We start from the raw sequence: 12,566 nt of genomic DNA, 5'->3' as shown, positions 1-12,566 counted from the left end.
AATATATATTTATCAATATCCAGCCTCTTTAAAAATTAGAAGAACTGATCACACTAGACCTGTGTTTCTACAGGACAATAACTGACTTCCTTTAGACACAGAATGTGTGCTTCCAGTTTGCCATGTTCTCCACTCAGCCCACTCAGCTCATTTTCATGGCTTGCCTGGCCCTTAAAGATATTTGAGTTTGTATCACCTGCCTTAAAACAAAGAGAAGAGAGCAGTACATGCTTGTGAAATGGCCTCAGTATACTTAAAAGTAGTAAAAGCTAAAAGGTTTGAGAAGGGCTTAATCAAATCTGTGGTTGATAAAGATTCATAAGAGATTGTGACATTTATTGTCACTTCCCAACTTTACATTTACCTGTTAAACTTTTAAAAATGAGGTTTGAGTTTTATTATGCTGCAAACTTGCGCACTTAGTACCTCAGTCTCACGATTCCAACTTCCAGCCGATCTGTCAGTGAATATTCATTAGTGCCCACTGTGTGTTATGCATATGGAATTAGAGCGGGGCCTGCTGCCACACAGCCTTGTGCCCGATCATTGTTTTATTTTGATTACTTAGCTGTTTATTAAAACTTTGAAGGGAAACATTAATAAACATTACTTATGTTTTTGTTTTGTTTTGTTTGAGACAGGGTGCCAGTCTGTCATCCAGGCTGGAGTGCAGTGGCACAGTCACTGCAGCCTCAACCTCCCGGGCTCAGGTGGTCCTCCTGCCTTAGCCTCCCAAGTAGCTACTTTTTTATTACTTACAGAGACAGTGTTTCTACAAATAATTATTTTGAATTATTCTTTAAATTTTCAATTATTGTTCATGAATTTTGTTCAAAAACAAAATAATATGTCCAGCTACTTTTTTATTATTTGTAGAGACAGAGTCTCCCTATGTTTCCCAGGCTGGTTGAACTCCTGGGCTCAAGCGATCTTCCCACCTTGGCCTCCCAGAGTGCTGGGATTACAGGTGAGAGCCACAGCCGGCTCACATTACTCTACTCATTTCAGCCACCTGGCCCAACATTGCTCTTAAAGGCAACTTTTTAAAAACAAACTAATCATTTATACCTTTCTGATTATAAACATTTTCCAAACACCTTCCAGCCTAATATTGCACTGTCTTGTCTGCTTTCTCAAAAGTTTGCATTTAACCTTGTTGTAGGGATTTCTGCTTAGGGGTCATTCCTGTTGCTTCTTCCTTTCCAAACTAGCCTCTGGAGTAACTCACCATTGATTACAGTTCCCATTTCTTCAAGTTTCTCATTTCTCCCTTTATCTATACACAGTCAAAGAAAGAGAAAAAGGAACTACTTTGAGGAGAGCATCTATGCCTTTTATATTTTTTTAGGACAACATTGGTTTGTAATAGCTTGCCCCATTTTCAGACTGTTTGTCCCAATATTTGGTCCAGAAAATAAAGTTTTCATCAGCATGTCACTGCTATTCTGTGAGTAAAACCTTCTCACATATAAAACAACTAGTCTCTCTTAAATTATAGTAGATTTACCACCCTGAGGGGAATGTACAATGAGAGAGACCCATAATTTCTCAATCAATTTGCAACAGTGTTGAATGAACAGATAGCTCCACGTAAATTTTCCTAGCACCATTTGAAGTCTTTCACCAGCAGCTTGCCAACGAGTATTTCACAGACTGTTCCAAAAATACATTACTTACACAAGATATTTTAAACAATAATGAGCCAGATTTTAGGCAAACATTTGAGACAATTTTCATGGCATGGGAAATTGAGAGAACTAAGAGATATTTCAGTTATACCTCCTACCTAGGGTAGAAAAATCACATTTTCCCCCCAAATTTCTCATAATACCAGTGACCTCAGCAGAATCCCAGGTCATGTAAATCAATGATCAAACTCTCCTGGGGGATTCTCAAGTTCTTTTGAGACTTGATATAAGATATGAAGCCTGATAACCACTTAATTATAATTGCTGCTTTGGATCTTCTCTGTGGCCTTTAACTTCATTTTTACTGATTTAAGTATCTTTGACTTGCCTGCAACCTTCTACTGATAAGCTAACAGGAAAATCCTAAGTAAAAGATAACTGCCATTTGTCCCTTAGATGGCATCAACTTCTTGGCCAAAATTAAAAATAGGATCAACTGTCTTTCACCACGAACACACATTTATATTTTTTGTTTCAAGCAAGCTTTAGCTCACTAAAGGGAGGGCCTTGATCCAAAAGAATACCAAGAGAAATGAGGAGAATTTCTAGGATGGGTATAAAAATGAGTCCTGGGATAGGGCACCCCAAAGAAAATGGCAGAGCTCAGGATGGCTCTCAGTGGAGAAGCCACTCATTTTCTCTGATGCACTGAGCATTTTTTGGCATCTATGATTTGAAAGGATAACTTCAGCGTCCACTGTTCATTCAGTGAACTTTTTCTGACAATTTGCTGTGTTTCAGGCACCGTGCTAGTCCCTGGAGCTATAAAGATTAATAAGTTATCACTGACTTCAAGTTGCTTCCACCATAGGTGGAAATATAAACCTCTAAACAGTGTAGCAGGTGCTTGTGAGAAATCAATTTGAGATCATGCTTCTTAGACCACACTCAGTGTCAGGTCCACTCACATGGGTCATTAAATCAGAGTCAGGGGTGGGCCACAGGAAAACAGGTTTTCCGAGACACAGCTGAAGGCAGAGACTTTGTTCTGAGAGTCCTGAGCAACGATGATGTTTTCTTCCTTGGATTAAGTTATATCATTGCTGAGAATGAATTTTGTTCAAAAACGAGAGAGCCCAGCATTTGTAAACATTACCTTAAATGCAAGTACATAAATTACTAGTGTGAATTCTTCTGGAATGGTGATGTGACATTCCCTACCCCCCCCACCCAAAAAAAAAAGGTTGTGGGACAGCAAACATTGGTCTGTTTTTTCAGATCTGGTAATGCCTACCCAACACAGACAGGGGATAGGGTCACTAGCATTGCACCCATGTTAGGGTACAAGGAGTAAGGGAAGGCCATGGCAGGATGCTCTGCCTGTGCTCTCGCCTTCTGTGGCCTGTGCTAGCTGTGAGTTTCTGTACCCTTGGCTAATTAATTATGGAATTGACCCAATCTGTGTGTGTGTGTGTGTGTGTGTGTGTGTGTGTGTGTGTGTGGTCCCTTTCTGCTAATTTTTAGTACATCTGAAATGACACAGTGCTGTAATTGAAATACATTCAAGGTCAGCGATGGGAAGGAGCAAGTAGTTCAGTGGGGAGGCGAAGGAAGGGATCAGGGTCACCTTCACAGATGAGTGATGAGTCTTAAAGGATGAATAGGACTGTATCAGTGCAAGGTACAAGGCACAGTGCCTTAAAATACATGGAGTGTGTTATGGTATGATTTGTGTCCTCCCTGAAAATTCATATGTTAAAGTCTTAGCTTTCAGTGATTAAGAATGTGATCTTATTTGAAGATAGGATCTTCACAGAAGTAATCAAATTAAAGTAGGTCAATATGACTTATGTCCTTATAAGACAAAGGGGAGGGGAAATTTGGATACAGAGACACAGGTGGAGGGAAGACGATATGAAGAGACATAGGGAGAAGATGACCATCTACAAGCCAAGGAGAGAGGCCTGGAACAGAGTCTTCCCTCCCAGCCCTCAGAAAGAACCAACCCCGCAAACCAACACCTCGATCTCAGATGTCTAGCCTCCAGCACTGTGAGACAATACCTTTCTGTTGTTTAAGCTACTCAGTACCTGGTTTGCCTTAGAATAACACAGTGCATTCAGGGAATGAGACCACTGAAATAGCTGTCTTATTCTCCCAGTGATGGTAGTGTCCTGGTAACACAAAGGCAACAGAGCCAGTCCACGAAAGCCCGCAGAAGTCACCTCTCCCTCATTCATTTTGACCCACAGCTCAGAGTTCAAGCCACCCGGGCAGCTCCTTCAGTGCAGTGCATTCTTCTGGTTTCTCATGAATCCTTTGTCAAGTCTTTGGCCTCTCCTTCCACCAAAACCCAACTGTGTTTTCCTCCTGTTGATGGGGAGGTATTACAAGGCTCATATTAGCTGTTTCATATTTGCCTCATTATGTTCCCCCCGAGACTTATTAATATGGCTGGTGTGTGTCAGAAGCTGGTGTTACTGTCTGTTGCAAACATCCCATGGGATGATATGCAGTCCCAGCATTGTGTCTGGTGGCTTCTGTCACATCCTTTATTCCTGATACTTCCAAATTTAACCATGACACCACTGCTTCTGAGAAGGAGGTTGAAAAAAAGAAGAAAAATGGTGGTGTTGATTTTGGTTCTTCGTATATGTATTCCATGTGTGCATCTGATAATGCTGCTGTCTCTGGTTTCCTATATGTAAGAACACGGCTCTAGTGAAACATTCTTATGTAACCGTCTGTGTCATAAACTCAGTGAACACACTTTAATTGCAAAATTCCAACAAATTTACAGATTACAGTTGTCCCTTGGCGTCCAAGGGGAATTGGTTCCAGGATCTCCCACAGATAGCGAAATTCGAGGATGCTCAAGTCCGTTATATAAATGGTGTGGTATCTGCGCATAACCTACACACATTTTCCTATACTTTAAATCATCTCTAGATTACTTGTAATACCTAAAACAATGTAAATGCTATGTAAATAGTTATACTGGGCTTTGTTATTTTTTATTGTTGTATTATTTTTTATTTTTTTTTACAAATATTTTTGACCCACAGTTGGTTGAATTTGTGAATGGTTGAATACATGGATAGAGAATCCATTAAAAAAACAAAAACTGACTGCATTTGAAGACAAACTAGGAATGTTTATTTTGGTTCATGATTATTTTTGGGTTTTTTTGTTGTTCAGATGGATTTTGTGGTTTTTTGTTTGTGTATTTTAGGAGCTTTTCTTGTCATTGTTTTCCTTTAGTTGTGTTTTAATTAGGTACATATCAGAGCACCTTATTGAACCTTACATCGTGTTATTCTTGTACTTCACCTTACCAGTATCTGAAGAACATTTCATGCTCCTATTATACTTTTCATGCTCCTATGTATTTGGAAGTTCTGCTCTGCCTTCCAGAGCAAAAGAAGCTGTAGTTCTTCTCAGCAGTTTTGCTATTTAAGCCATCTGTTGAAAACGATTAACTGCTACTGCTGTTGCTTAAATGTTTTTCAAATATGCCCCATCGTGTTCATTCCCACTCTTACTTCATTAGATCAAGGTTTCGTCATCTCTAATGGAACTAGGGTCTCCTGACTACTTTTCCTGCTTTCTGTCTCTTTCCCTTTTATTGTTCATCAACTCAGGGATCTTTTAAAAATGTAAATCTAAACTGTCCCTTACAGGTGTCAGTGTCCCTGTTGATTCTCAATTAAGTGTGGTATATGAGGGCCTTTATTTTTGTTTTATTTTTTTAAATTCTGACCCCAGTATCATACAATAGGAAGGGCCTTTATTAGCAAGTCATCTTCTCTAGATGCTATGCACTCCTACTTCTCAAAAAAAACTTCTTGTTGTAGCCCAAGAAGGCCAGGATCTCTCTTTTCCCACTTTTTCCTCTGCCTGGAATGCCCTTTTTTCCAGTGAACACCTATTCACCATTTAATATGTGCTCAAAATTTATCTTCTGAATGGTGCCTTCCGTGACTTCCTCAGACAGCACAATATACTCTTTTGCCTGTGTTTTCTTACACATTTGTCAATTTCAAGAGTTTAATTGAATAAAGAAATAATAGCATTTACTTTGTAGCATTTTAATTACTATATATTGGCACAAGTACTTCCATTTTTTTAAAGTATTATAAATATAAAATTTATGGAGCTGTAGATAATATAGTCAAATATTTACCTTCCTTATTCAGTTATTAATTTAGTTATGCATAATTTAAATCATATATAAAACAGTATTTTAATTTAGAAATAGTTTTTCTCTCTTTTTCACAATTTTATGAAGACTCTTCATATATCCTGATATTGTTTGTCATTACCAGAGCCACATTTTGAGTCATCAAGTATACTTTTCTCAGAGTATACCATCTTCACCTCTATTTGTTTGAAATACAGTGCTTTTAAAACTTGTGCATGATACTGTCATTAGAAATTTGTCTACAAGCTATAAGAGCCTATTTGACTAGTGTAGGATGGTGACTCTTTTAATTCAGTCTATAGATATTTAATTATGACCTCCTTAAAGTAATTAATTACAGTATTTTAATGGTCATTAATATGCTTTTTTTCCAACAGTATCTACCCTTTGCATTGTGCATAACCCCAGGAATGATTATTGTCTATTAAATGTCTTTCTCTTCTTTTTTTTTAATATTAATTCCATCACATGACTTTCTAAACACCCAAACTAGTACTAATTGCTACTGTTTCTTTCCCAAACATTATTTTGTTAAAAAAAAAAAGTAATTGAAAAGATTTCTACTTCCTGTATTGATGGACTGGGTCACTCAACTGATTCCTTCAAATTTTATTTTCTAGGACAAGATGCATGGCCAGGCCTGCAACCTGTGACACAGGGAACCATATCTTCCCAAAAGGAAGATCATCTGATATTTTGAACAGTAATAAAATCCAGAGATTCTGAGCTATTAGTGCCCCTAATGGTTTGGGAAAATAAACATTCTCTTTGGAGGATAACCTCACCTTTGACCTCAAATAACTCTACAAAAAATATCTAGCAAAGATAGTTAGACAATGAAGAGATAAGAAACCATGAGTGATAGCCAGAAGAAATAATAGACAATAAGACACACCCACAGGAACTCCAAATATTGGGATTATTAGAAATAAATGACAAAAGAACTATTTACAGTGTTCAAGGAGGTTTTTAAAAGCCAAGCTTAGATTTCATCTGGAAATCATGAGCACTAAAATAACAGATTTGAGAATGGGCTACATAGGAATTCTAGCACTGAGAAATAACCAAAATTAAGAAAGCAGTGGGTGAGTTTAACATCAAATAGAGCTAAAAAATAAATCATTCAAGAAGACAAATCAGAAGAAATAATGAAAACACAGCATCAAAAACAAAAGATAATAAAATATTGAAAAGAAGAATAAGAGATACAGAGAACACAGTGATGTCTAATATGCTAATTCAACTCCTAGAAACAAAAAAAAAAATTTTTTTTTTTTTTTTTTTGAGACAGAGTCTTGCTTTGTCGCCCAGGCTGGAGTGCAGTGGCGCGATCTCAGCTCACTGCAACCTCTGCTGCCTGAGTTCAAGCACTTCTTCTGACTTAGCCTCCCGAGTAGCTGGGATTACAGGCATATGCCACCATGCCTGGCTATTTTGTATTTTCAGTAGAGATGGGGTTTCACCATATTGGCCAGGCTGGTCTCGAACTCCTGACTTCAAGAGATCCACTGCCTCGGCCTCCCAAAGTTCTGGGATTATAGGTGTGAGCCACCGTGCCCCATCCAGAAAGAAAAGTAAGAATATAGAGTCAATATTTGAAAAGATAAACACTGCAAACTTACGAAAGTCTATGAAAAACATCACACAAATTCAAGCAGTCCAAGAAATTCCAGGCAGAATGTATTTTTTAAATCCTTACCTAGATATATTACAGTGAAACTGTAGAAACCCAAAGATGAATAGAAAATTATAAAAGCAGCTGGAAAAAGAAAGCAGATCTTATTCAAAGCAGTGACAGACTGACAGTAACCTTCTCACTCAACAGGAACATGGAAGCCACAACAGAGTACAGTGGTACCTTTCTAACATACAAAAAGAAAATAACTGCTGCACGGAAAAAAGTATTTAATAAATGAAGGTGAAATAAAAGACATTGTCAAGTCAACAAAACAGACACATACTAAAATGAATTTCTAAAGGGTACCCTTAAAATATAAGCACTGGACATCCAAGAATATAATAAATACATGGATGATGCTTAATGAATATTGACTACATAAAATAATAATGTCTTAAATTTAAATATATATAAATATTTACATCTATTATACATTACAAAAATAGCATATAAATCAGGAGGAGTAAATGAAGTTAAGGTGTTCTAAACTCTTTACATGGTGTGACAGAAGGAAAAAGCTATCAATTTACATTACACTTTGATAAGCAAAGGTAGAATATGACCTTCAGTGAATAAAAAGACTACTAGACGATTAATAAATAAATAAGCTCCTATCTCATGGCTATGAGATAGGAAAATATTTCTTAAATAGGACACAAGAAACACTAAAAGGAAAAAATTGATAAATGCATTATATTAAAATTAGAATCTTTGTTCATCTGGACACTATTGAAAGAGGGAAAAACCACAGCACAGAGTGGGGAAAAATACTTGCAACACATACAACTACAAAAAGATTCGTATCCGTATCAACAAATCATTAAGACTCATAACTTAGAAAATGGAGAAAGAGATTTGAACAACGTGTTCTCAATTAAGGAGATCCAGATTGCCTTAAACATATGATAATGTGCTCAATCTCATGTATCAGGGAAATGCATATTCAAACACAGTGAGATACCACTGCACACCCAACACAATTGTTTACATTTGAAAGAAAGACTCACAATACCAACTGTTGATGAGGATGTGGAATTGCAGGGATTCTTCCACTCTGCTGGTGACAATATAAATTACAATCATTTTGGAAAACAGTTTAGCAGCAATTCTATTCATATATGTGTGACTAAACAAAAATGTGCTTATAGCAGTATTATTCAAACTAGCCCACAACTTAAAAAAAGCATCTATCAATAGTAAAATGGATGAATGACAGTGTATTCCTACAATGAATAGCAATGAAATATACTCACAAGAAGTGAGTGTATCTCACGTTGAGCAAAAGGAAGACAAAAATTATACATCCTGTAGGATTTCATTCATGTGAAGTGCAAGAAAGGGCAAAACTAATATCTAATCTTAGAAATCCAGGTAATGGAGGAGGAGAGGGAATAGGTGTATGGTAACTGGGAGAGGCACTAGCAGGCTCGTAATATACTTTTTCTTAGTCTGATTGTTACTCACATAGATGTGTTCCCTTCGTGATAGTTCATCATCAAGCTGCACACTTATGATCCATGTGTTTTTCTATATATAGTTTGACTTCAATTAAAAATCTTAAGACAAAAAAGTAATTGAGAGAGTACCCAGTAATATATGAGATTTATAAGGACTGAAATATAAAGCAATAACCTCCTTAGGATGATTTTGAAGAAATCCCTCCCTTAAACTGGTGATCTGGAGTGTTTTTTACCTTTGTTTCTCTCCTAATAAGACTGTGAATTTGGCGGGGACAGGCTCTGTGTAGTCATCTCTGCCTGACAGAGTGGACTCTCCCTGTTTGTGAGATTCATGAAATAATGTACTAATGTGAGAAATGTATTTCTGTTCCCAGGTTAAGAAAACGACTGAAGCCACCTTGCAGACGATACAAGATATGGTCACCATCGAGGACTATGATGTTTCTGAATGCTTCCAGCACAGTCGCTCCACAGAATCTGTGAAGTCCACTGTCTCTGAAACCTACCTGAGTAAACCCAGCATCGCCAAGAGAAGAGCCAACCAGCAGGAAACCGAACAATTCTACTTCATGGTGCGCCCGCCACTTCCCAAAAGCCGCACGACAGAGCTCAGATCTCGGATTCCCAAGTGCTGCTTCTATAGTCGCATCCGAATCATCTGGGGTTCTTTTTGTTAAAATAGACTCCTGTCTACCATCAGAGTTCCTGATTCAGTCAGTCTTGGAAAGAGTTTAGGAGTTACTTAGGTGTTAGTTAATTAGTTAGTTAGGAGTTATTTAGTTAGTTAGAGGACTGGTATAAAACAGTACTTTTAGCTGGGCACAGTGGCTCACGCCTGCAATCCCAACACTTGGGAGGCTGAGGTGGGAGGATCATTTGAGCCCAGGAGTTTGGGACCAGCCTGGGCATCATGGCAAAACTCCGTCTCTACAAAACATATATATATATATATATTAGCCGGCAGACATAATGACATGCAACTGTAGTCCCAGCTACTTGGGAGGCTGAGGTGGGAGGATCACTTAAGCCCAGGAGGCAGAGGTTGCAGTGAGCCGAGATCACTCTACTGCACTCCAGCCTGGGCAAGAGAGTGACACCCCAATTCTAAAATTAAAAAACACACAGTACTTTTAAACTTCAGTATCCATACATGTCACCAGGAGAGCTGGTGAAAGTGCCAGTTCTAATTTCCAGAGGTCTGGTACAGAAGGAACCTGAGAGTGTGCCTCTCTCCTAGGCTCCCAAGGTTGGCTGATGCTGCTGGTCTGCAGACCACACTTCAAGTAACAAGTTTCTAGGATCTAGAAGATCAAAGTGGCTGGATTTTAGATCTATGAAAAGTTCCTTGACATTGAATAATTTTTTAAAATTAAAAATTAGGCTGCGTGCAGTGGCTCACGCCTGTAATCCCAGCACTTTGGGAGGCCGAGGCAGGCGGATCACGTGAGGTCAAGAGTTCAAGACAAGCCTGGCCAATATGGAGAAACCCCGTCTCTACTAAAAATACAAAAATAAGCCAGGCGTGGTGGCAGGCGCTTGTAATCGCAGCTACTCAGGAGGCTGAGGCAGGAGAATCACTTGAACCCTGGAGGCGGAGGTTGCAGTGAGCCAAGATCGAGCCACAGCACTCCAACCTGGGCGACAAGAGTGAAACTCTGTCTCAAAAAAGAAAAAAAAAATTGTTTAATTATTCTTGCCTTTTACAGAAACTCAGAGAATATTTGGAAGGCAGTAATCTCATCACGAAACTTCAAGCCAAACATGACTTGCTTCAGAGGACTCTGGGAGAAGGTGAGTTATCCGAAATGTATAGGAAGATGACCTGGATGATACATCGTATCATGCATGTATTCCAGAAAGAGTATGAATTGTATTTTTGTGCTTTAAGAAGCAGAGGATACTCTGTGTTTCGATTTGGTTTCATTTGTGTATGCCACGATCAAGTTCTCCTGGCACTATTTTCTTCTAAAGCGTGGTGCTAACCTTGAGGAAGTATGGTGAAATCTAGGGAGGGCTGGAAAGTCAATACCAAGCTCCTAGGGAGGGATCTTCAGAGCATGGTGTTCCTGATGGTAGAAAAGTCTGGAGACGCTGCCCCTCCCCTACCTGCTGACCCCCCAGTCTCTTCTTCCTTCCCTTCTCAGGGTTCTGCACCCTTCCAGCCCCACCCCTGTTTGTTTTAATGGGCGAGTATTTGTTGTTCCATCTATTGCCTGTTTAGACTCTGGAAACCAGTTAAACCAGTTTGGGTGATTTTTTTCTTTCAGTAGGCATCGGCTGTAGTTGAGAAACATCTTACAGTATAAGTAGATTGCTATGTCTAATAATAGTAACAAAAACAACAGCAACAGCTAACACTTGTAAGGCTTTCTCTGGGTTAGGCTTTGTTCTGAGTCGTATATTTTACTGTGCACTATTAATTTCTCCATTTTTACAAATGAGGAAACTGAGGGGGGTATGGGAATATAGGCAAAGGGGACTGTATAAATGTTAATGTTTATCTTTGTCTTGATGAAATTTAAAAGGAAAAAAAAAAATACAAGCCAAGTCCCTGTCTTAAGTGCTTCATAGTCTGTAACTTTATCTTTTACTCACACTAGACCCTGCCAGAAGTTAGAAAAAGTAAAAGAGAACATGGAAGGGAGTGGGAAATGAGAGGACTGAGTTGTGTGAGTAACTCAGGTCAAAAAAGAGATTACCCCTCTTAGACCTAAATTCTTCCCTCCTACCATTCTGGAATCTTCCTTACCCATAAAGTTTCCATCACCTTATCTCCTGGTTTCCGCCAAAGAACTCATTGTCCTCAGGGAATGACCACATGGAGAAAGGTTATCATGACCTAAGAACCATGTCTGACACAGTTAGGATGAAAAGGCCAATTTCACCTGGGGGGGGGAGGGGGGAGGGAGGAAAAAAAGCAACACTTAAACAAAAAAGTGTCATTAAAAAATAAAATAACCAAGTACAACGTATGAACCTTCACACACTAGATTAAATTAGATACTGAATCAAACAGCAAAAGTTATGAAAGACATTTTAAGAACAATTAGGGAAGTTGAAATACAGACTGTATGTTAAATGATATTATTGAATTAGTATTAATTTGATGTGATAATGTTAGCGTTGATATGATAATGGTATTATGATTATAAAGAAGAACACTCTTATTCTTAAGAAATGTTTGCTAAAGTGTCATGATGTCTGCAACTTACCATCAAATGGTTCCCAAAAAAAAAAGAGGGAGAGAGAAAGAGAACGAGAGAAGGTACAGTCAATGTGGCAAATGTTAACAGCCAGAAAATCTACATGAAAGAGATGAGGATGCTTCCTGTACTGCTCTTTTAACTCTTCTGTAGGTTTGAACTTAAAAAAAAAAAAAAGTCTTTTTATCTTTGAATAGTTTTCTTACAATTGTGTCCTGTTTTTTTCTTTTTTCCCCTCACCATATCATGTAGTGTCTTTTTTTTTTTTTTCAATTTTTCACAAATGCCTGATATTTCAAGTGATGCCCTCAAGGTCAGTTGCCAGCCCCAAAGCATAAATTATCCTAAGTGTAGATGAACGTTTACAGGTACAAAATCCTACCCTATGAGGATGGA

At 38.3% G+C, this 12,566-nt stretch overlaps 1 protein-coding gene across 1 annotated transcript in view; it reads left to right on the top strand.

Moving 5' to 3' along the window:
• The window catches only part of SRGAP1 (SLIT-ROBO Rho GTPase activating protein 1), a 193,514-nt gene that overhangs the window by 118,814 nt on the left and 62,134 nt on the right, over nucleotides 1–12,566 (top strand). The window contains exons 10-11 of the mRNA XM_011972934.1: nucleotides 9,342–9,539; nucleotides 10,674–10,758. Of these exons, the coding sequence (XP_011828324.1) occupies nucleotides 9,342–9,539; nucleotides 10,674–10,758 (283 nt within the window). The remainder of the gene's footprint in view (nucleotides 1–9,341; nucleotides 9,540–10,673; nucleotides 10,759–12,566) is intronic.

The sequence above is a fragment of the Mandrillus leucophaeus genome, unplaced genomic scaffold, assembly GCF_000951045.1.
Source record: "Mandrillus leucophaeus isolate KB7577 unplaced genomic scaffold, Mleu.le_1.0 Scaffold132, whole genome shotgun sequence".
In the NCBI taxonomy this organism is placed as follows: domain Eukaryota; kingdom Metazoa; phylum Chordata; class Mammalia; order Primates; family Cercopithecidae; genus Mandrillus; species Mandrillus leucophaeus.
Note: the sequence above shows the minus strand (reverse complement) of the source record. Positions and strands in the feature narration are given on the sequence as shown.